The sequence below is a fragment of the Rattus rattus genome, chromosome 2 (genome assembly GCF_011064425.1).
Source record: "Rattus rattus isolate New Zealand chromosome 2, Rrattus_CSIRO_v1, whole genome shotgun sequence".
NCBI classification, from domain to species: Eukaryota; Metazoa; Chordata; class Mammalia; order Rodentia; family Muridae; genus Rattus; species Rattus rattus.
The window spans coordinates 91,030,161-91,056,024 of record NC_046155.1 but is presented as its reverse complement, the minus strand read 5'-3'; the positions used below and the strand labels follow the sequence as shown (position 1 = coordinate 91,056,024).

General features: G+C 39.3%; 1 protein-coding gene and 1 pseudogene across 1 annotated transcript in view; both read right to left on the bottom strand.

Moving 5' to 3' along the window:
* Positions 1–25,864, bottom strand: part of Sbf2 (SET binding factor 2) — a 311,159-nt gene that overhangs the window by 91,440 nt on the left and 193,855 nt on the right. The window contains 1 exon segment of the mRNA XM_032892912.1: positions 1,167–1,235. Within this exon segment, the coding sequence (XP_032748803.1) occupies positions 1,167–1,235 (69 nt within the window).
* LOC116891662 lies at positions 9,661–11,897 on the bottom strand (annotated as a pseudogene).

The window sequence follows — 25,864 nt, the reverse complement described above, 5'->3', positions numbered from 1 at the left end:
ACACTGCTGTACTGTAAATCAGTGCATCTCTCACCCCTCACCTGAGATGCAATCCGCACATCGCTTGCCTGCTGCTACTTGCGGCAGATGGTGATTAATATACAGAGCCACAAGCCAAGGTGCAGAGGAATCCAAGCAAGTCTTGCCAGCACTCCAGCGCCAGCGGGCGGTTTCCAATTGTCTGTCTGCTGGCTGCATCTTATGCTGCCAGTGACCACAGCAGTATCTTCCTAACAAGAAGCTTCCTTCTTTATTGAGTACTGAACTTAACCCTTGAGCTTGTAGCTGCTCCTTGTATTCTATTCCTGTACACTTAAGCAAGTTCAGCATTGGCTGAACTTGTTAGCTTGCTGCCTCCTGAAGCTGGCTGTGCAGATAGCTTAGTAGTAAGTCAGATGTTGCCACAGTCTGGTCCTATTGCTTATGTTGGAAAGAAGTACTAACTGTATTATTCAGAATGTAGATCTTTACAAAAAAAGAAATAATAAAGACAACTTGATAGATTTGTGTGCTATAAGAGCTAGGGCTGGCAAGATGGCTCAGTGGGTAAAGGTACGTGCTCCCAAGCTTTACAACCTGAGTTCAATCCTCAGAACTGACATGGTGGAAGGATAAAGAACCAACCTTTGCCAACTGTCCTCTGCACACCATGGCACAAATTCACTTGCTCACTTACCTACCCCTACACATACATGAGCATGCAAAATAAAGTGTCATAAAAAGAGCTAATATTTTATATGATGGCATGAACAACAGGTATAATAAAGTATAAAATTCACTTCCAATAATCCAGAAAACTTACAGTAAATCCTAGGCTCTATCCCTATGGATGCCATTCGTTCACCAAGTGTCCACTAACAAGTCCTGGCCCCACAGGGTTTACTGTCTATAACGGTGAACACACCCGTAACTGATCTGGAATAGAGTCTCAGGTACCGTAAGGAATGTAAGGCAGGTTGCAGTGGGGGTTCTGACGGAGAAGATGATGACAACTTGCTGTTTGATGTTACACTTCCTATACATGGAATGTGATACATGCTACAGTAAGGATAACTACAGGTGTGTTCTTAGTATAGTAAGGGGACAGACTCACATAGTGCTAGGAAAAATCAAACAATACACATATGCAAATTACAACAAGCTTATGTCAGACGAAAGGAACTCACCCTATAGAAAGCACTGGTCAGGGGGAGCAATGCTGCAGCGATGTTATACTCCTCCAAACTTGAACAATCCTTGAAGAAAACAAAGGCAAATGAACCTCATTAGGATATTTACCAGAGCCACAAATGGACGACACAGCAGGCTTGGGGTCCTGTCCTGTGAAGTCTTTTCATTTTATTCCAAGTTATCATTATGGCACAGTTGGGTAAGTCCAGGGGAAAATATTGTTTCTGAAGTACACTCATTTAAATTTAGATCGTGTGTTACACAGTGTTTTCATATACAGAGACTTAGAGGGGACTGTTGAGATACCCAATAGATTTCACTAAGTCTATTTTCCCCACATACTTTACTATTTTTTCATATTGGTGTATATTTTATCACTGATTAAAAGTACCATTTTTCTTTCTCAGTGTTACATAAAAAGCTGAAACTGTGTTGTTGGTGAACAGAATAAAAAAACTCTTACTGGAAAGATAAAATGGTGCCGCTGCTGAAGAAAAATATGGCAGGTTAAAAAAAAAGTAGAACAGAACTACTATATTGGATTTGAAGGCAGAGCACATAAATAAAAATATATGTATGTATGTATATGCATATATATATGCAATACTGTATGTTCTAGCTTATTTACATCCCAATATGAACTCAAAGAACCAAAAACAAGAACTGGGGCTGGAGAGATGGCTCAGTGGTTAAGAGTCCTGGTTTTGGTTCCCGGCACCAACATGTGGCTCTCAGCTATCTGTAACTCTAGTTACAGCTAATCCAACACCCTCTTCTGACCTCCACTGCCACTGAATAGAGTTGGCACACTCAAGATAGATACAGGCAAAACACACATAACATAAAAATAAGTGCATCTTTTAGAAAAAAGAACTGGTATCGATATAGCCACATATGTGACATATATATAAATGTGATTTGTACATATGGTATATGTATGTATACTAACAACAGAATATTAGTCTGCCTTAAAAAGGAAGGTACCCTTGACATATGCTGTAACATAGATGGACCTTGAGCCATTATATAAATGGATGTTTGTAGAATTATACCAACTAGTTCAGTTACAGGGCTCCAGGGCATATGATGCCCTCTTATGGCCTCTGTACACATGTATACATGCTGGCAAAAGTCACTCACATAAAGTAAAAACAATAAGCTATAGGTACAGTCAAGAAGTGTTTAATGGAACAGTAGCAAAGAAAAGTACAAAAACTGAAAAATGGATTACATGAAATTTAGAAGTTTTATATAGGAAAGAAAACTCAGCAAAATGAACAGATGGTCTATAAAACAGTAGAAAACTTTTGCCAGCTTTATTTCAGACAGGAGGTTCATATTTAGACTGCATAGATAACCAGAAAAATTAAAATACCAAAAGCAAACTCTCAATAAACAGAGCAAAGATCAGAACAGACAGTTTACAAAAGACGGTTAAGACATTTTGGGGGCAGGGGTTAGGTGCTGGAGAGATGGCTCAGCAGCTAAGAGCACTGGCTATTCTTCCAGAGGTTCTGAGTTCAATTCCCAACAACTACACAGAGGTTTATAATTGGCTATAACTGTAGTCCTGTGGAACCCAATACCCTCTTTGGATGTTCAGACATATATGTAGATAAAATGAATAAAAAAATAAATAAAGTATTTTTAAAAGTATTCAACACCCACAGTCATCAGAGAAATGCAAATTAAAACTTGAGATTCCATCTCATCCCAGTTAAAATGGCTATTATCAAGTAACTAACAAGTGCTGGAAAGACTCCTGGAAAGGATGTGGGGAAAGAGAGAGACAGCATTATTCACTGCTTGTGAGAGGGTAAGCTAGAAAACCATGATGGAAATCAGGGTAGAGGTTTCTCAAAACAAAACAAAGTACAGAACTACATTAAGATCTATGTATATTTACTACTCCTAGGCCTATACTCAAAGAAGTTCTTACCCACAGACACTTGCAAATTTATCATTACTCTTCTTAACAGTAAGTAAAAGAAATCAGTCTAAAATTGTCTGTCTCTCTGTCTCTCTCTGTTTCTCTGTCTCTGTCTCTCTCTTTCTCTCTCTCTCTGTCTCTGTCTCTCTCTTTCTCCCTCTCTGTCTCTGTCTCTCTCTTCTCTCTCTCTCTCTCTCTCTCTCTCTCTCTCTCTCTCTCTCTCAGACACACACACACACACACACACACACACACACACAAATTTGGCCATGTAGAAAATTGACACTGTGAAATCTGCATGAAAATGGATGGAACTGAAGACTATCAAGTGAGGTAACAGATGCAGAGAAACAAGGCACACGTTTTCTCTCAGATATGGATTCTAGCTTCAACACCCCCTGGCCCCCACCAAGATCTAGAAAGAAAAAGGCAAAGACATGAGGGCAGCCATGTTGTGCTGTCTCTATAAGGATTTGTGCTGGAATCTGGATAACTCGTTGTATAGCTATTAAACTGGATCTTTGGCTTTAGATTAAAAAGAGTTTCAGCTATAAAAAAGGTTAAGTGCTGGAACTATTTTAGTAATGTGTTTCTTTCAGGCACACACATGCCAGGAGACAGGAGGGGTGAAGAGAGACAATCAATGTGAATAATAAAATCAACTGAATTAAGGATGACTTTAGTGCTTGCCTTGCATTCACAGGGCCTCGTACCCTGTCATCTACCCCACACAAATAAAAGATGGTTTTGGAGCTAAGTCATTATGTTGGAATCACATTTAGATTTTATGTTAAACTATGATCCGGTCTCATAGAAAAACCCTGTGCCTCTTTCCTACATGGTAACATATAGGTCTCCATCATTTCCATAATTCTTATAAAATGATCCAGGAACACAGCAAAAACTGTTTATCTTTTCCCGTTTAACTATTCTTTACCCCCTTAGGACACTGCTATGTTCAAGAATGTCATCTATGTCCCAGCACATCTGAATTTCTTTAACAGAAATGCTTTGCATGTTTCTGAAGACTGTCATGAGGCCCAAGGCAATAAAGTTCAACAGACTTGAGCTGTAATCTTCTCCCAAGGAAATGGTTGGAATGCCAAGATGCCTTTGACTCTGACTTCACAGCAGGGCTTCATTTGTAATGATGCTGTCCAAACTTTAAATGACAACAGCTGTGATATGAAGCTCTACACATTCATTTATAAAACCTTCCCACAAATTAAAAAATTAAAGAACAGGGGATTTCAATCCATGACCAATTAGCAGAGGCTCAGGAACCATAAAATATTTAGATTAGAAAGAGCTATTTATTATTTTACAAAATGTTTACACATTGTAGTGAATGTCTAAAAACTGTTTGCCAGTCAAACACTGATTGCAAAATATAAATATGAAATTCTTTGCAAATCACGCTAGAGACATTAATTAGGGTAAAGATGGAGAGCTTCTAAAACAATAAGGCTACAGCCATTGACACAGCGACTGCATTCCAGAACAGTGTAGCTGTCTATTGGGGATCAGTTCCCAAAAGCACATTCAGGAGTCCCCTGTGCTTGGCAACACAATAGCCTTGTAGTTACAAATGTACCTGGCAATTTATGAACTTGCAAGGACTAGAATACTTATATATGCTTTATGCTCAACTTTGATATGTAATTTACCTTTAATTATCCTGCTACAATTGGAAAGTGAGCCCTGTAATCTTAATTGCCATTTATCTGTAAGAACTTAATACTTTTAACCTGCATACCTTTGAACTGTTTTGGCCAAAGGTCCTATTTCATAAAATTTTGGAATCTTTTAAAATTGTTATATTTAAACATTAAAAATGAGAATCAAAGGTATTGTACATTAAAGTGGCTAAGTATAGAACTTAGACAGGTAGCTTAGGAAAAATAAAATATAAAATAGCTGTGAATTACCTGATTAGTATAGGGAAGGCAAGAGAGAAGGTCTGAAGGCCAGCAGAATGAATGGAAATGTGCAGTCTTGGGGGGTGGGGTAGGAGGCTCTAGAAAGGACTGGGAGGTGAGAGATGCTCAGGACTCAGAAGGAGGAACCTTAGATGAAATGCCCTACAGTGGGGAGAGGGAACTTGTAGAGCCCTCCTCTAGTGGAAAGACAAGGCATCAACTGGAGGGATGGGGTTGCCATCCCACAGTCAAAAACTCTGACCCAGAATTGTTCCTGTCTAAAAGAAAGGCAGGGACAAAAGTGGAGAAGAGACTGAGGGAAAGGTGGTTCCGTGACAGGTCCAACTTGGGATTCATCTTCTCAAAGGGAAGCTCCAAGGCCTGACACTATTACTGATGCTATGGTGAACTTGCAGACAGGAGCCTAGCATGGCTGCCCTCTGAGAGGCCCAACAAGCAGCTGACTGAGACAGATGCAGATAATTACACCCAACCACTGGATTGAAGTTGGGGACCCCTGTGCTTGAATTAAGGAAAGGCTGGAAGAAGCTGAGGAGGAGGGCAACCCCATAGGAAGACCAGTAGTCTCAACTAACCTGGACTCCTAAGATCTCTCAGACACTGAGCCCACCAACCAGGCCCCATACACCAGCTGATATTAGGCCCTGACACATACACAGCAGAGGGCTGCCTGGTCTGGTTTCAGTGGGAGAAGAAGTGCCTAATCCTGGAGAGATTTGAGGCCCTAGAGTGGGGAAGGCCTGGCGGGGTGGGAGGTGGGCACATCCTCTTGGAGACAGGGGCAAGGAGGAATGGGATGAGGAACTGTGGGAGGGCAGATGGTGTGTGGGGAGGGAACTGGATTGTAAAAAAATAAAAGTTAAAAAATAAATAAATAAAAGGAAAAAATAGCTTGAATTGTCCAAAGTCTTGAAAATATTTGCATTTTCTATACATGGACTAAAACCCAGCCACCTCTTTATATTACAATATTCTGCTGAAGTGTTAGTGTGTTAGATCTGACTACTATAGAATCATAACTAGACTCTCCTGCCAGGTCTGTAAACTTGTCCTGGTAGACTCAGGAGGTGATGTGGACCCGTACCAACAACCACTCCAGCTCCCCTGCTACGAGTCGTAGCCCTAGGGAGTCAGCTTTATTCACAGCTATTGTACACTGTACTCATTCCCACCATAACAACATCCCTAGGGAAAGGATTCGTCATTTGCTTTGTGGTTTACCCATGCTGCCCTCAACCATGTAGCACTTTTATACTCCTATCCTTCTGGAAGTATGTAAGAAAGAAAGCTGGCAAATACATTCCACTATAGTTTCAGCTTCACACACACACACACACACACACACACACACACACACACACACACACACACACCATCTTAAATTTTTCACAATCCTAATTTTAATAATGGTTCTAAAATGCTTTAACCTCCCTTTTAGCCCACCACCCACCAGAGGTAGTGGAAAAGAAAGGTTATTAGGACACAGGGGAAGTGGACCTGTTTAGAAATTCTTCTTTGGAGCAAATCCCATCTGTGCTATCAGGAAATCAGCAGGTCAGTTCACAGGAGTCAGCAGTGGCAGCTCTGTCTACTCACAAACACTTAAAGCCCCAGCAGTCCAGTTCAGCAGTGTTGAGATAGCATTGGTGGCACGCCCAGGAACGAACAGCCAGACCTCAGCCTAATCATCATGAGTCAGCAGGGGCACTAGACCAGCTTGGACACCAGAAGTTCTCTGCCATGCCTCTCAGTGAAGACTCAGGACCAACAAAGTGTTGCAAAGCTAGCTATGCAAACAAGCCTCAGTCACTGGTGTTGAGTCCTATATTCCCTCCAAACATCACACATCTTCCACAGGCCTTGCCTCAGCACCTGAGTCTGTATCAGCTGACACCACTCTGCCAATTGGCCCAAGTCCACGGAATCAGCAAGAAGCTGCCAGAACACCACCAGAAGGTTTTTGGTGTCTTTCTCTTTATGGAGTCATGGCAAACAAAGCTTAGCTACATGATGTAAAGTGAATCAATACATGGGTGTCGTTAGCAAGGAATTCTCCATCATCTGTCCTTTCACGTGCTTGCTTTAGCAAAACATCCTTTCATCTGTGTTGGCTTCAGTAAAACGGCCCTTCACATGCTTGCCCCAGCAAAAGAATATCTAGCAAACTGACTTTCCAGAGACCCCATGAGTTCCCGCTGCACAGCACACGTATTTTAACAGGGTAAGACTGTTTCTAAGGTGCACCATGATGTGCACGTGAGGTTGGAGGGCGACTTTGGAGTCGGTTCTCACCTAGGTTTATGTGTAATGGGTATGGAAACCAGGTCATCAGGTCTGAGTGGCAGGGATTGTTCTCCTGAGCCGTCTCATTGGACCTTCATTATATTTAATGCTAAATAAGCTTATAAAACCATAGAGAACATATCACAGTTTAAATGCTACATGTACTTATGTGTACTCTGACACTAACGAGAGACAGAAGATGAATGCTAGACTTGACAAATATGTCAAGTTTTAAGATCTTTGAGTGAATGGATCAAGTGTTTTGATTTTAGTTGCCTGGGAAATAGAGCACTATACCTGGAACATGGAAATAATTGCTAACATCTAGTGAGTGTCACTACGCATCACAGGTACTCTAATTCTAAATGTATTTCATTTAATACTGATAATATTTCTATTTTATAATGCTGTAATCATGTCTACTTTGCTGGTGAAGGAATGGAACCTCTAATGATTATATTTGCTGAGATCTACACACCTACGAAGGGTAGCGCTAAGACTTGTTGCTAAGTAGTCTTATTTCAGTGTTCTTATATTCTTTTGTTTCTTAAACTCAATCAAGTGTTGAAAGGAATCTAAAAATGGCCTATGTGAATGCATAAAATCCAGGCAGAAGAAAAAACATTCCAGTACAAGTCTACTCAAGAGCGCTTCAGATTACATCATAGCTATGAAATGGTAATTGAGTATTAAAACAAAAGTGGATGATTAGAAGCTGTTATCTATTTTATTATGACATTCTTTTATCTCTATATCAAGGAATTAAAAAAAGAAATATGGATAATGAAATCAAAGCTTCTACAATACACTTTTAAGAATCTAGAAATAGAGTGGAGAAGGCCAATGGTAAGAAGTAAATGAGGTCATTGGGCAAGCATCAGTGAGGAGGCACATAGAGCCCAGGAAATGTTATACAGAACAAATGAAAAAGACCCGCCCCAAAATGTGTCTTGGTGAAATTTCAAACACTAAATCAGTTATAGAAGTTGTTTACCAAAAAAGTATATTATCTACAACTTATAAGAATCACGTTTAAAAATATTCAAAAATATAGTATGTTTTCAGAGTTGTGAGGAAAATAGTATTGAGTTTATTTTATATTTTGGAACAAGATACTGTGATATTAATACTTTTCGTATTCCATCTCTACTTTATTAAGAACAACATATACATTGGTGCCCTTGCCTGGCAATAAATATTTTAATTTTTTTTTGCTTTAATTTTTAAGATGACAAATAAGTTCAAGTTTTTTTTCTTTGTTTGCTATTTAAATACAAATCTAAGCCACAAACAGGTACAATCAAGACATTTTATCTCACAGTTACATCCTGTTGGATTCTCCTCCAAGTCTGACCATTGACTGGGCTGGCAAAGAGTGTGGGGAAGACTTTCTTAGGTAGCACCATCCTGAGGTTGGGAGATGGGGGTCTTTGAAAAAAGGGTAGGCTCTTATACCTGGCTCCTGAACCCCAGCCCCATGGACTAAAGGTGAATGGTTAGTCTTCCCCAGGGAGGGACAAGGAAGCCACCTACTTTTGCTGTCACAGGTCAAAACTGAAGGTCATTCTGGACCTCTGGCTGCTAAGTCTTGCCAGCTGCCAGGTACCCTAGTGTCAAACACATCTGATGCCTGATGCCTGCAGGGGTCCTAGACTGATGGCATCTTCACAGGACACCAGGGGTTCTGCCTTGACAGCAGGTAAAGAACTTCCCAAGTAGCAGAATTGGGGTTGGGGAATGGATGTGGTCTTAGTAATTTCTGGTCCCACTACAAAACCTCACTTTTAATTAGAATAGAATACCATCTCAAATCTTCTCTACACAAACCAACCAGCTAAGCCAAAAAGAAAAATAAACCCAAGATGAAAAGAAAACTGCATTCATTTCATTCCCTTCAAAACCTCTATACAAGTTGTTTTCTGTGGGTTTTTCCATTTTAAAACAAAAAATTTTTAATTTTTTTTAAGATTTATTCATTTATTATATATAAGTACACTGTATCTGTCTTCAGATACACCAGAAGAGGGCACCGGATCTCTTTACAGATGGTTGTGAGCCACTATGTGGTTGCTGGGATTTGAACTCATGACCTCTGGAAGAGCAGTTGGGTGCTCTTAACTGCTGAGCCATCTCTCCAGCCCTTGTTTTTTAATTTTTTTAAAAAATAAATTCAGTGTTCACATTTCTATGAAGAATTAATGCAGTTTCAGGAGACCTGCCCTTCTCAGGCAGGAGAATAGTTCTTTTCCCGGCCCACCTCTAGTCTGACTGCCCATCCTAATGCTTCAAGGTGCCTGGAAAAGCCATAAGCCTGTGGAAGAGGTCTCTTCTTGGCCTGGCCTCTGAGCCCTGGGCTCAGTAGGTTTTGGAGAAAGCAAGGAAAAGACTAGCTTACTGTGAAACTTTTGCTAAAAAATATTCATACACGTCAATGTGTACACCTGTCAAGATGCTGAGGAGAACAAGAGCTTGGAGACATCCCGTCCAGACTGGGCGTGGGGGTAGCAGCACCCTCACACTAGTTTGTCCTTGGACGTGGTGTGTGGGGAAGTCCTGGCTTTCATCTTGGGCAGAGCCTGGCTTCCTAGTTCATGTTCAACTCCATTCTCTAAAACCTGTGCGTTGTTTTACACTGTGCGGGAAGCACAAATGTTCAGCTTGTATGCAAAAAGGTACAAAAACAACTAGAATATAAAAGTTTTGGTAATATAAGGCCATCTGTTGAAGTCCACCTTGGACACCTGTAACAGATATTTAAATACTACATGAAAAGGCATCTTTAATATACTTTTAAAAAACATTTGAAGTAGTTAGCTAAGTCTGTGTGTGTCTCTGTGTGTATGTGTGTGTGTAAAAAAAATTCATTTCCCGTTGAGGGCACTTGGTCCTTTGAAGAAGGCAGGGTGACAGGGACACCACACAGTTAGTGCTTCAGCCGAGGGTAGGCTTTGATGGAGGCTTGCTCCAGTCTCCATAGTCGTACAGGAGCTCCCCCTGGCTGCGATGTCTCGGGAAGCTATGAGGATGAGGTGAGGCACGCCATTGATGTCATACAGTTGGGTCTGGCCATTCCCACACTTACTGTGATTGATCAGCCTCCTCAGGTGGTTCACTTCTTGAGTGGCATCCAGGTTTTGCTCAGACATTGAAAACAGTACATGTAGCAGCCCATGGAGGGGTCCTGTGTGTACAGGGCCTCCCACTTCTTGGCTTCAGTGATTTCAATGAGGTTCCCATGATATTCTACCACAAAGTCTCCCCGGGACAACTGCTTGGTAGCAATCACACCCATGCCTTTGTCATCAATTAGATCAATCTTCATGCTTTTTTTTTTTTATTAACTTGAATATTTCTTATATACATTTCGAAAGTGTTATTCCTTTCCTGTTTCGGGGCAAACATCTCCCTCCCCTCCCCTTCCTTATGGGTGTTCCTCCCCACCCTCCCCATTGCCGCCTCCCCCAACAGTCTAGTTCACTGGGGTTCAGTCTTAGCAGGACCCAGGGCTTCCCTTCCACTGGTGCTCTTACTAGGATATTCATTGCTACCTATGAGGTCAGAGTCCAGGTCAGTCCATGTATAGTCTTTAGGTAGTGGCTTAGTCCCTGGAAGCTCTGGTTGCTTGGCATTGTTGTACATATGGGGTCTCGAGCCCCTTCAAGCTCTTCCAGTTCTTTCTCTGATTCCTTCAACGGGGGTCCTATTCTCAGTTCAGTGGTTTGCTGCTGGCATTCGCCTCTGTATTTGCTGTATTCTGGCTGTGTCTCTCAGGAGCGATCTACATCCAGCTCCTGTCGGTCTGCACTTCTTTGCTTCATCCATCTTGTCTAATTGGGTGGCTGTATGTATATGGGCCACTTCATGCTTTTTTTAAAAAACCCTATTTTTTTAAGGATTTATATATTTATTATAAATAAGTACACTGTAGTTGTCTTCACACACACCAGAAGAGGGCATCAGATCCCATTACAGATGGTTGTGAGCCACCATGTGGTTGCAGGGATTTGCACTCAGGACCTCTGGAGGAGCAGTCAGTGCTCCTAACCACTGAGCCATCTCTCCAGCCCCTATCTTCATCTTCATGCCTTCTTCCTTCCCGCTCTTAATTCCTGCAGCTCAGCTTTGCTCTTCTAGAGCTCCTTTGCACAGGGTAGAAATCTGTGAGTTTTCTATTCTGCTGTGTTTTCCCTTGAGACTTTTTCTGAGGGGCCTTCTTGCCCTTGAGGGGCTTTTTCAGGGCTTGCTACACTGGTAGAATCATATGATGGGGGTGGAGTTTTTGGAGGTTCTGCTGCTTCAGATTTTTGGTTTGGAAAAGGCGCCAGGGAAGCTCTCCTGGTATCTTTGCTCTTCTGTAGACCTGACTTCACAGTGCTTTGGATAACATTCCCAGAGTTTCTTTCTGACTTCACAACACTTCGGATAACATTCCCAGTGTTTCTTTTCTCTTCTTGCTTCCTGTAGATTCCAGCTAATGGTTTCCCCGAGCATTTGACTGCATGATGTGCAATCGAGTTCTCTTCCTGAAGTAGACAGTGCATTCCAGAGCATTTGTTCAGACTCATGTAAGCATAGATCTTTGACTGCCCAGCAAACACATTTTCCTCTAGTCATGGCCTGCTCTGTCACCACCTGCCCGGGAAACCCAGCTTTTTCTGATATTAATTTTTTGTTGTTAAATAGTCTTGTCTTTTAGTGCAGGTAGAGATGTTATAGCTGGTTGTGAACCATTTTCCATTCTGTACTATATTACTAATATATGTGTTAGAAAGATCTGTTTTAATTTTATTATAGTAGCCATTTTCTAAATCCACGAACAGAATAAAAAGTTTTCATATATTATTATTATTGTTGTTGTTGCTGTCTATGACATGCTCACATACCCCTACTCTGCTATAAAAGTGACATTAAGTGACATTGCTTTCATTTATTTTCTCTTTTTAAAATTAATTTTGGGCTGGTACACATCTTGAGTCTCAGTGAGAGACAGAGGCTGGTGAACCTGGCCAGCCTGGTCTATAGGGTAAGTTCTAGGACAGTCAAGGCTACACAGAGAAAACTTATATTAAACAATAACGATGATGATGACCATAAATTATTATTTGAGGTATATTTAGAAAAGGGCTTGCTATGTAGCCCACGTTGAACCATAGCTTGGTATGTTCGTTAGTCTGGTATTACATTCACTCCTGCCTCACCTCCTGAAAGCCAGGGTTACAAGCACTAGCACACCCATGACTTACCACTTTTTCTCCTGAAATGGCTGCTAAAATTTACCAATGTAAATTAATCTTAAAATATTTACATCATTTCACTTATTTGATCTGCTAAAACTATAATGAACAGTAGTATATTTTACTACCTAAGATATACACATCAATTTACAAACTTAGTTTCAAAAGGAACTCATTTAACTAATGATTCAAAAGAATTGATATTAGTTAGGAAAAAAAAACCCTGTAACTAATTCCTAGTAAGTTCTAGAACATACTGAAATGTAGTCAAAGAAACTCTGTAAAGATGAGGATTTTATTTTTAAATAGCATATGAATAGAACAATGAGTGGAAGCATTTCTGGATTTGGTCCCCCCAAACCACTGCTTTGAGACTTGTTAGCACCTGAGTTAACATTTCTAGTGTACATGCACTGCAGCAGTACAGAGCCTCCATGTCTGCACCAGGCACTGAGAGAGGCTGAACCTCGTTTGTGGTATTACCCTAATATACAGATGGATTGGGTTTCCCAATAAGAAGTTTTCTAACGTCTTTACACCTTTCCAAAAATATTTACTATATCAATAAAAGTTTAATAGTGATCCAAATATCAACATTTTCTTGGGATTTTTGTTAGTAATGTGAAAGTCATTAAATTGGGGCATTGCATTAGCTTTTTCCTTGTTTGTGTCAGAAGGACTACTCTGAGAAATGTGGAAAAGAAGCCATTAAAGACTGATTCAATCATTCAGAAAAAAAATTGAGTTATATTTGTCATGATTGGTAGCATTAATTATCAGCTTAGTATAATCTAGAATTGCCTATGCAGAGAACCTTAATGACAGATTATTTACATTGGGTTGGTTGTGGGAGATTGTCCTAAATTTATCTCGGAAGACCCAGTCCATTACGGGAGGCAACATTCCCCAGGAGGAGGCCCTAAACTATTAGGAATAGAGGAATTGAGGTAAGCATCAAGTGAAGCATGCATGTGCTCATTTCTCTCTGCTCTTCACTATGGATTTAATGTGACTAGCTGTTTAAATTCCCATCACCTACACAAGGACTGTACCCTAGAATTGTGAGCTAAAATAAAGTTTCTCTAATAAGATACTTCTGTTAGGATATTTTACTACAGCAACAGAAATAAAAGTAGGACTCTATTGTATGCCAATGACTGAATAGAGGCCATAGTTTTCTCTTCTTGCTTTGACCATATGACATGCTCCCCTTCATCCTCGGTATACAAATCTTCCCTTCATTTCAGTTTTTAGTTCAGATACCATTTCTTCATGGTTTCTAGTTTCTTACTGCTCCTTGTTTTGTCTGAAACGTCTGTATTTGGGTAAATGAACAAAGTGTGGATAACGATGTAGGACTATCTCATGAAGAAGCATGTACAAATAAAGAGAATTTCAATGGTATCTAATGTAACAAGTGAAATTTTCAAATAAATCAAATTGAAAAGCATAGCATATTCTATTATTTCTAAATAAAATAAAACAATAAAAACTATCCAAATTTCACACTTTTGTATAAGTGGCTTGGTAATTGATGTGCACAAGTACCTATATCTAACAGATATCAAACACAGCCTTCTTGAAAGGTTTCAGGAGACAGAGTTGTCACCTTGTCACTACCACCATGTTGATTAGTATTTATCAAGCACTATGGTCACATCTAATGCCACACATCAAGTTAGTCCTCTAAGGATCTCTTCTGGTTAACATTGGTTAATTCATGTAACCCATCAAATTACACTAAAGTAAATACATGATAATACAATAGTGTAATTTACAATAGTATAATTTCAACAAGTTTACAGTGATGATGTCACTAGTTGTTTAAATTGAAGAATACAACCAAGTCAGATTGGTTGAAGAAAAGATAACAGAGTAAGGTGAAATAATAAAATATACTTTAAAAAGCAATAGATTTGATGTGTTAGGTTTGGAAAATTATTTGATAAAAATAAATCATTGAGGATTATGCTCTAAGATCAAGAATCGACAAATGGGATCTCATAAAACTACAAAGCTTCTGTAAGGCAAAGGACACTGTGGTTAGGACAAAACGACAACCAACAGATTGGGAAAAGATCTTTACCAATCCTACAACAGATAGAGGGCTTATATCCAAAATATACAAAGAACTCAAGAAGTTAGACTGCAGGGAGACAAATAACCCTATTAAAAAATGGAGTTCAGCCCCAGTGAACCAGACTGTTGGGGGAGGGCAGCAATGGGGGAGGGAACACCATAAGGAAGGGAGGGGGAGGGGATGTTTGCCCGAAACCGGAAAGGAATAACACTAAAAATGTATATAAGAAATACTCAAGTTAATAAAAAAAAAAAAAAAAAAAAATGGAGTTGGAGCTAAAACAAAATATTCACAGCTGAGGAAGGCCAAATGGCTGAAAAACACCTAAAGAAACGTTCAACATCTTTAGTCATAAGGGAAATGCAAATCAAAACAACCCTTAGATTTCACCTCACACCAGTCAGAATGGCTAAGATCAAAAACTCAGGTGATAGCAAATGCTGGTGAGGATGTAGAGAAAGAGGAACACTCCTCCATTGTTGGTGGGATTGCAGACTGGTACAAACACTCTGGAAATCAGTCTGGAGGTTCCTCAGAAATTGGACATTGAACTACCTGAGGACCCAGCTATACCTCCTCTTGGGCATATACCCAAAAGATGCCCCAACATATAACAAAGTCACATGCTCCACTATGTTCATAGCAGCCTTATTTATAATAGCCAGAAGCTGGAAAGAACCCAGATGCCCTTCAACAGAGGAATGTGGTACATCTACACAATGGAATATTACTCAGCTATCAAAAACAATGACTTTATGAAATGCATAGGCAAATGGATGGAACTGGAAAATATCATCCTGAGTGAGGTAACCCAATCACAGAAAAACACACATGGGATAAGTGGATATTAGCCCAAATGCTTGAATTGCCCTAGATGCACAGAACACATGAAACTCAAGAGGGATGACCAAAATGAGAATGCTTCACTCCTTCTTTAAAAGGGGAACAAGAATACTCTTGGGAGGGAATAGGGAGGCAAAGTTTAGAACAGAGGCTGAAGGAATGCCCATTCAGAGCCTGCCCCACATGTGACCCATACATATACAGCCACCAAACTGGATAAGATGGATGAAGCAAAGAAGTGCAGGCTGACAGGAACCGGATGTAGATCTCTCCTGAGAGACACAGCCAGAATACAGCAAATACATAGGCAAATGCCAACAGTAAACCCCTGAACTGAGAACAGGACCCCCATTGAAGGAATCAGAGAAAGGACTGAAAGAGCTTGAAGGGGCTCGAGACCCCATATGAACAACAATGTCAACCAACCAGGGCTTCCAGGGACTAAGACACTACCCAAAGACTATACATGGACTGACCCTGGGCTCCAACCTCATAGGTAGAATGAATAGCCTAGTAAGAGCACCAGTGGAAGGGGAAGCCCTTGGTCCTGCCAAGACTGAACACCTAGTGAACGGGATTGTTGGGGGGAGGGCAGTAATGGGGGGAGGATGAGGAGGGGAACACCAATATAGAAGGGGAGGGGCAGGGGTTAGGGGAATGTTGGCCTGGAAACCGGGAAAGGGAATAACAATCGAAATGTAAAAGAAATACTCAAGTTAATAAAGATAACAAAAAAAATCATTGAGTTGTTTCTTTCTTTAAAAATGATAGTGTGTAAAAGCCACATATAAAGTTGTTATATGATTTTGTTAGAAAAAACACCTGTTGTGTTGCTTCAGGGATTCAAACTGGGACAGCCATTTTGGAAAAGATTATATAGCTACTCATAAGAATGAAATATTCTCTTAAAATATTATCCCAGTATGTCACCTGATATTTACCAAAAAAGTTGAAGTTATATCCACCAAAAATTCTGCATGTGTTGCTTATAGTTATAATATTTGAAATATTGTATATGTTAAAAGTTATTTTAATTTGCTTAAAGAATATCCCCCCAAATTCTTAAGAAAAATGTAAATGTTTCAAAAAATCAGCTATTAGTATTTACACTCACATATTTCTGCTTTTGTCATCCAGCAAGAATAAACCCAGGGACTACGAGTTGAAAATGTATGCATGGTCCCTATCATTGGGAATTATTCTGTCAAGAAACTTTAGAAGCTAGTGGACAGATAAGTCCAGAAATAGCTAATGCAAATCAATGTACTTGACATACAACACTGGAAGCAGACAAAGACATCATAGGAGCACACAAGAGCAATGGCTGCCTCTAATATCCTGAAAGGGTTCATGAAAAAAACCCAGTTGATCTGGACTTGGGAGAAAAAGAACTATTTGGATTCAATGTTCTTCTTTTACATCTCTCATTAAAAATAAAATTTATACCTTCAGTTACTGGGTTTTGTTTTACATGTAATTTTAGTTGCCATATTTTAAAATATACAAAGTTTATAAATGATAAACATCTATATCTAATATTTATATATATGAATAAATATAAAGGCAATATTCTTAAGCACACATTAATATTTTAACCCATTGTTATAGTGTACTTGTTTTTATATACATATTTCACGTTAGAAATAACACTAAATTTTAATAAAAGCACTGTTTTGTATGAATAAAGATTATAAAAATTGAGATTATCTATTTACACAATCTTTTTCTTTAAATCTAAAGAAATAGAACTGTTTTGATAGAATGGTTGAACCTAGAATTATCCCCAAAGGCTCACAGGCTAACAACCTGGATGCCAGCTTTGAAAACAATTGGCCACAATGAGTGAGATGAGCAACTTTGTTCTGCTATTTCCTGCCTCATGATGCTTTGTCCCAATAAAGCCCAACAACAATGGAACAGCCAACCAAAGACTGAAACTTTGAAACTGGGAGTCAAATATATCTGTTATCCTTTAACCTTGTTTCTCAAGTACTTTGTCACAGTAACAGAGAATAATTAATATATGATCACTCAAAGATCAAACATTGTTACCAAATAAAGACACTCTGTCTAGAATACTGGAAAAAGCATAGGTCTGGCCGTTATGACCTTTCTTTCTTTTTTTCTATCTTTATTAAATTGGGTATTTCTTATTTACATTTCAAATGTTATTCCCTTTCCCGGTTTCCATGCCAACATCCCCCTAACCTCTCCCCCTCCCATTCTTTTTTTCCCCCTTTTCTCCATCTTTATTGAATTGGTTATTTCTTATCTACATTTCAATTATTATTCCCTTTCCCGGTTTCCATGCCAACATCCCCCTAACCTCTCCCTGTCCCATTCTATATGGGTGTTCCCCTCCCAATCCTCCCCCCTTACTGCCCTCCCCACCAAGAATCCCATTCACTGGGGGTCCAGTCTTGGCAGGACCAAGGGCTTCCCCTTCCACTGGTGCTCTTACTTGGCTATTCATTGCTACCTATGAGGTTGGAGGCCAGGGTCAGTCCATGTATAGTCTTTGGGTAGTGGCTTAGTCCCTGGAAGCTCTGGTTGGTTGGCACTGTTGTTCATATGGGGTCTCGAGCCCCTTCAGTTCTTTCAGTCCTTTCTCTGATTCCTTCAATGGGGGTCCTGTTCTCAGTTCAGTGGTTTGCTGCTGGCATTCGCCTATGTATTTGCCATATTCTGGCTGTGTCTCTCAGGAGAGATCTACATCCAGTTCCTGTCAGCCTACACTTCTTTGCTTCATCCATCTTATCTAGTTTGGTGGCTGTATATGTATGGGCCACATGTCGGGCAGGCTCTGAATGGGCATTCCTTCAGCCTCTGTTCTAAACTTTGCCTCCCTATTCCCTCCCAAGAGTATTCTTGTTCCCCTTTTAAAGAAGCAGTGAAGCATCTGCATTTTGGTCATCCTTCTTGAGTTTGATGTGTTCCGTGCATCTAGGGTAATTCGAGCATTTGGGCTAATATCCACTTATCAATGAGTGCATACCATGTGTGTTTTTCTATGATTGGGTTACCTCATTCAGGATGATATTTTCCAGTTCCAACCATTTGCCTACGAATTTCATAAAGTCATTGTTTTTGATAGCTGAGTAATATTCCATTGTGTAGATGTACCACATTCCTCTGTTGAAGGGCATCTGGGTTCTTTCCAGCTTCTGGCTATTATAAATAAGGCTGCTATGAACATAGTGGAGCATGTGTCTATGCCCAGGAGAGGTATAGCTGGATCCTCAGGTAGTTCAATGTCCAATTTTCTGAGGAACCTCCAGACTATTTCCAGAATGGTTGTACCAGTCTGCAATCCCACCAACAATGGAGGAGTGTTCCTCTTTCTCCACATCCTTGCTAGCATCTGCTGTCCCCGGAGGTTTTGATCTTAGCCATTCTGACTGGTGTGAGGTGAAATCTCAGGGTTGTTTTGATTTGCACTTCCCTATGACTAAAGATGTTGAACATTTCCTTGGTTGCTTCTCAGCTATTTGACATTCCTCAGTTGTGAATTCTTTGTTTAGCTCTGAACCCCATTTTTTAACAGGGTTAATTTATCTCCCTGCAGTCTAACTTCGTGAATTCTTAGTATATTTTGGGTATTAGCCCTTAGTATATTTTGGATATCAGTTGTAGGGTTGGTAAAGATCTTTTCTCAATCTGTTGGTTACCGTTTTGTCCTAACAATAATAACAATGTCCTTTGCCTTACAGAAGCTTTGTAGTTTTATGAGATCCTATTTGTCGATTCTTGATCTTAGAGCATAAGGCATTGGTGTTTTGTTCAGAAAATTGTCTCCAGTGCCCATGTTTTCAAGCTTCTTCCCCCCTTTTTCTTCTATTAGTTTGAGTGTATCTGGTTTGATGTGGAATGACCTTCTTTCTTATTCCTGGCAGGTTACTATGGTACTGCTAGCTTGACCCAACTGTCTCCCCTTTGTGGACCCATTCTTCAGCTAGAAGAGTTTATCAACTATCTCTAATAATCTTTGTTTCATAATGTCCTAAATCCTTTGTCGAATCCATTTCTGATTTCAACTGGCTCAATGAAAAGACTACCCAGAATGGGAAGTCAGGCAGATACCTTCTGCAAACATGGTGGATTCTAGAAGCCAGTTGTATGAAGTTTATAGAACACGATGTTAGCTCAATATGTACTCATGACAGTCCACATTAGGAAAGCGTGTTCTTAATATATATTACTTCATCCTAAAAAGATATGTCTCAAGAGGTCATTGCAGTGGTCAAAATCTTGGCAGAGCAAGTTTTGATGCATTATTTATAGAAAAATCATCCCTCAAACTGCAAAGTCTACTTTTACACATACTCTTTAACAGGGCTGAGTTCCAGAATAAAGAGACTGAGTAAATCAAATCCAGTAGAATACTTTTGGGCTACTGTGACAGTAGGGGAAAATGAAGCACTCTAAAAACATAGCTAAAGTATTTCAGTCTAAATGTGCCTTGTATACATAAAAATGGGCACTGCTTACTTTTTATAATTTTGAATTAAACATTAAATTAAATTAAATTAAATTTTTAATTTAAAATATGACGTTACAGGTGCTTGGGAAATGACTCAGTGGTTAAGAGCACTGATTTCCCAAAGGATCCAGGAATAATTTTCAGCACTCACACTGTGTGACTCAGGACCATCATCCAGTTCCAGGAGATCCAATGTCTCCTCTTCTGGCCTCCACAGGTATTCTATGCATGTGCTGCACAAACATATATGCAGACAAAACACACATACACATAGAATCTCAAAAAAAAGATGAAGTTATAGAGGCAGGAGAGACAGCTCAGTGGTTAAGAGCACTGGCTGTTTTGGAGAACCTAGTCAATTCTTAGCTACTTCCTGTGGCACATGACCATCTATAACTCCAGTTTCAGGGAATCCAATGTCCTTCTCTGGCCTCACCAAACACCAGGCATCCATGCAATACACAGACATACATGCAAACAAAATACCCAGACACATGTAATTTTTAAAAAAAGTCTTATAAAAAGGAATATGTTCCCTTGACTAAAATAGGTTGAACGGACTGGAGAGACGGCTGAGTAGTTAAGAGTTGTTGGGGCTGGGGATTTAGCTCAGTGGTAGAGCGCTTTACCTAGGAAGCGCAAGGCCCTGGGTTTGGTCCCCAGCTCCAAAAAAAAAAGAAAAAAAAAAAAAAAAAAAAAGAGTTGTTGCCTTTGCAGAGGACCTGGGTTTAATTCCCAACACCCCTATGGAAACTTACAACTACCCGTAACTCCAGTTCCAAGGAATACAATGCCCTCTTGTCTCCATGGGCCATGCATGCATGGGTACACACGCATACACATAGAATACTAATCTAAATAAAATGTCCGTATAATAAATAGGCTGTAGACTCTAACCTCTTGTCAAGGTTTCTTCTGACTTTTGGTTCAATGTATAGAGAAAAGCCCTCTTTCTAGTTCTACTTGCATAGAATGCCTCTCTGTCCTTTCATTTCCAGGTTATGCTTATTATTATTATTATTATTATTATTACTACTATTATTGTTATTGTCAGTGAACTGCTTTTATTGCAGGCAACAAATATGTACATCCTGGTTTTTAGTCCAGTATTTTTTGATTGGAAAATTGATACCATTAACATTCTCAATTCTTATTGAAGATTACACATTAATGTCTTAGTTTGGGTTTCCATTGTTGCAAAGAGATACTATGACCAAGGCAACTCTTACAAAGGTAAACATTTAATTGGGGCTGGCTTACAGTTTCAGAGGTTCAGTCTATTATCCTGTTGTAATGTTAGGAACTTCCCTAATACCTATTTGCTTACTGTTTTAGTATAGTTTATTATTTCCTATATCTCTATGTACCTACCTTTTTCTTCAGCATTCTGGTTTCCTTCAAATATATTCCATAGTGTTAGCATAGTGACTGTGAATTCCTTCAGTTTCTGTTTATCACACAGAGGTCTTTCTCCTTCAATCATGAGGATATCTTTTTTTGATACGGTAATTTGGGTTGGTAATTCTTATCTTTTAGAGCTTAAACCACATCGTGTGGCACCTTCCTGGCATTTAGAGTAGCTGTTGAGATATCCACTATTATTCTGATTGGTTTGATTGTATGTGAGACTCTGTGCTCTTTGTCACGTGTTTCAATATTTTTTCTTTGTTCTGTTTTGCTTATGTGTTTTAACTATAATGAGACATGATTCTGACTCATGTTTCAATATTCTTTGTTCTGTATACATAGTATTTTAACTATGATGAGATTAGAGTAAGTTCTATTCCAGTATTGATCATTTGGCATTCTATCTGTAACTTTGAATATGATTTTTTGAACATATTTTTTATGTCTTTAGTTTATACTGTTCCTTCTTCTATGCCTATGACTTGTAAATTAGCTTTTTAATGGTGTCCCATAGTTCTCATATGTCTGTTTATACCTATTAATTTATTTTTATTGTTGTTTGAATGTTCTAAGTCATTTTCCTTGTTGTCTTTGTTGGCTATCAGCTACTATGATAAAATAATCCTCTAAAAAAACAACTTAAGGAAGAAAGCAAAGGAAGTGAGGGGAGGAGAGAGGACGGGATGAAGGACCTATTTATTTTGTTTCATACTTTAAGATATTTTCTATAATGGTGGGGAAATTGAGGTAGGAGAAGGTTGATGCGAACTGGTCCCACTGCATCCTCAGTCACAAAAAAAAAAAAAAAAAAAAGCAAGCCTGTGCTCATTTCACTTTCTCCTCTTTATATAGCCCAGAATCCCAGACTCAGAGAATGGTGCCACCCATAGTAGGTTAATCTTCCCTTTCTCAATTAACCTGAGCATAATACCTCTCCACAGGCATGCCCAGAGCTTCCTCTATCAGGTAATTCTGCATCTTAGCATTAACAAATAAGATTTATCATCATACTTGACTTTAAGCTCTGATAGTCATCGGCCTTCTACTTGATCCATTTTACTGGTATTTACACTGCATTATTTGATGTTTGAAGTTTTCATCTCCAAAACTTAATTTTTTCAGTATTTCTCTTCTTACTGAATTCTTATTCTATATTCTGTATTATCTTTATTTCATTCAGCTGTTTCCAATTTTTTAAAAATTTGTGTAGGAATTTGTGCTCTCTTTTCATCATTAATTATTCTTACAATAGGCCTTTTGAATTGTTTAAGACTTCATCTAGTTCACTCTCACAGAAATCGATTACATGGAATTGGTAAGTTTTGGAGAAGTCATAATGCCTTTTTTTGTTTAAAATTTCTTGGGGTTGGGGATTTAGCTCAGTGGTAGAGCGCTTGCCTAGCAAGCGCAAGGCCCTGGGTTTGGTCCTCAGCTCCAAAAAAATAAAATAAATTAAATTAAAAAAAATAAATAAAATTTCTTGTGTTTTGTGCACTGAAACCTGCACATGTGGGATTTGGTATATGGTTGGATTTTTTAAAAAAAAACATCCATTTTCTTTATCTGTAGCTCAGTAAATGAGCCTTTGTTCCACAGGTTCAGGACATTATACTCACTCTCCAGTACAACTCTGAGAGTAGACTAGTAACTCAGAAGCAAACGCAGGTGATTGATAGGCCCACGATGACAACGCAGGAATAACTAACTAGCAACAATCAGCCCTTCAACTCCAGTACTCTTCAGGGAGTAGAGGAATAAGAATACTACAGTGTGCACTAAAATGTCAGTTGCTAAGGGTAAGAATTAACAAAGATAAGCATAACAGTTAAGAAGAGCAATCAGTATTGGAGGGACAGAGATAAAGTACTAGTGGAAAATGAAGACGGTAGAGGCCAAAGGCATAGACAGGGCAGCTAGAACTAAAGGGAGAATGAAAAGAGAGGTAAAGGAATTCAGTCAGACAGCTATTAACAATCCCAGCACTTGGCAGAGATTTGTCAACTTAAGGCAAACACACGCTGTGGGAAAGCCTATCTCAACATCCAACACGACCCAGTACAGCACAGGACTAAGCTGGTCCACAAAAGTGAAATGATAAGTGTTATAGTGTCTCTTGATGGTCTCTCACAGAAACAGTGGCTCAGTCTGTCTTGGTAATGCTGCACGATGGCCGCATGCTGCAGCCTGTCTCCACGTGGCTACCTTTGCGGACATAAGTACATTCTCTATGCTATCTTGGATTTCCATCTTTGACTATTTGGGTTGACAGGGGTGTTTTCCAATGAGAGGAAAACATTTGAGAAATTACATTTCCTATGATGAAATGTGTTGTTTACTCCACAACCAAAGGGTGTGGATAGTGGAGCAAGAAACTTTGGATACAGAACTTCATTTAGCTCAGGCTGGCCTCAAACTATCTAACTGTCTTAGTTAGGGCTACTATTGCTGTGATAAAACAACATGACCAAAAACAACTTGGGGAGAAAAGTGTCAATTTAGCTTACACGTTCCCTTTGCTGTGCATTATCAAAGGAAGCCAGGACAGGAACTCAAACAGAGCAGGAACCTGGAGGCAGAAGCTGATGCAGGGCTATGGAGGGGTGCTGCTTACTGGCTTGTTCCTCATGGCTTGCTCAGCCTGCTTTCTTATAGAATCCAGGAGCACTAGCCCAGAGACAGCACCACTCCCAGTGGGCTGGGCTCTCCCCATCAATGAATAATTAAGAAAATGCCTTACCTCAGTGGTTTTCAACCTTCCTAATTCTGTCACCCTTTAATATATTTCATCATGTTGTGGTGACCCCAACCATAAAATTATTTTTGTTTCTATTTCATAACTGTAATTTTGCTACTATTACTGTTATAGATCATAATGTTTACATCTGATATTTACAACCCTCCTGTGGAAGGGATGTTTAGCCTCCAAAAGGGTCGCTATCTAGACTTTAGTTTGTGTCAAGCTGACATAAAACTGTAGCAGTCATAGATAACCTTGATTTTGGATCACTTTGCTTCCAGCTCCCAAGTGTTAAGCTTATAGATGTACACCACCACGCATGGCTGACTTTGCTTGAGTTGCCCTATGGAGCTTTTATCCTGCTCCCAACACCTCTTCTTTTCTGAGGTACATGCAGTGGTATACACATAATCAGAAATATTGTGAGTTTGAAGTCAGGTGGCTAATTTTAAAAAGAATTTATGTAAAAGAATAATATCAAGCAACCAATCAAAATTTCATATCTCTATATTTTATGTCAATGCTCTACCTCAAATTAATCCTCATTTTCTGATGTATAATTACTATTCATCCTGATATGTAGTTGTTCCAATACTATTTATAAAGAAATGAAACCCTTCATCTCTTTATTGAACCATTTTCAATGCTTTTGTGGAAAGTGACATAAATGGGTCTACTTCTGATTGTTCTTTCTCACCGACCTAGTGATTGATGTTTTGTGTCAAAAGATCTGGATCAACCTTCGCTGATGTTTTTAAATCCTCTGATTTTGTTTGTTTGTTGAAGGTGCCATTCTAAGTCTGTAGTACTTCCACAGAAATTTAAGAATCAGTTTGCTAACTGCATTTAGTATATAGTTCATTTACAGAGGGATAACTAGCATCTTAAAAACACTAATTCTTCCATATCCCTTGTCTTTATTAAATGATTATACAATTTAAACTTACCTAGTAATTCTTGTTAGTTTCTTGTTATTGTTTTTATATTCCATGTTTTACTTTGTAGCTCAACTATTATTATATACGTACGTTAGAAGAGTAAACATAGTCTTAAGGGGAGGTCTAAATTTGTCAACGGTTTATGCTGAAATTAATTCATACTGGATCATGTCAATGATACTGGAACAGTTTAAAACTGTGAGTTTATTTTTTATTGAACATGATTTGGGGAATCCTGACTATTTAAACATTGTGTGTGTGTGTGTGTGTGTGTGTGTGTGTGTGTGTGTGTGTGTGTGTGTGTGTGTGTGTATTTTAGGATGTGTGTGTGTGTGTGTGTGTGTGTGTGTGTGTGTGTGTGTATGTATTTTAAGGATGTATGACTGTTCCTCCTGAAGGCAGAGGGTAAGCATGCTCCTAGGTGGGGATCACCTCTAATTTTCAGTGTTTCTATTTCATAAGATTTCCAGCTTTAACCAGCTCTCCAAGGCTTAAAGAGACCAATATATAAGTGTGGTCACAAAGTGTGCTGATGCAGGGGCTGGAGAGATGGCGTAGTGGTTAAGAGGACCTCTTCCAGAGGACGTGGGTTCAATTTCCAGTATCCATATGGCAGCTCACTGTCTGTGACTCCAGTTCCGGGGGAGTTGGCACCCTCACACAGACATACATGTGCGCAAAACACTAGCGAACATGAAAATAAGTCTTTAAAAAAAGAGACTTTAAAACTTTCTGATGTTTAGTGTTTGGTTTGTTCTACTTGTTCTTTTTCTTAAGAGTACAGGGGAAATATATTCAGAGATCTCTACTTCATAAGCAGAA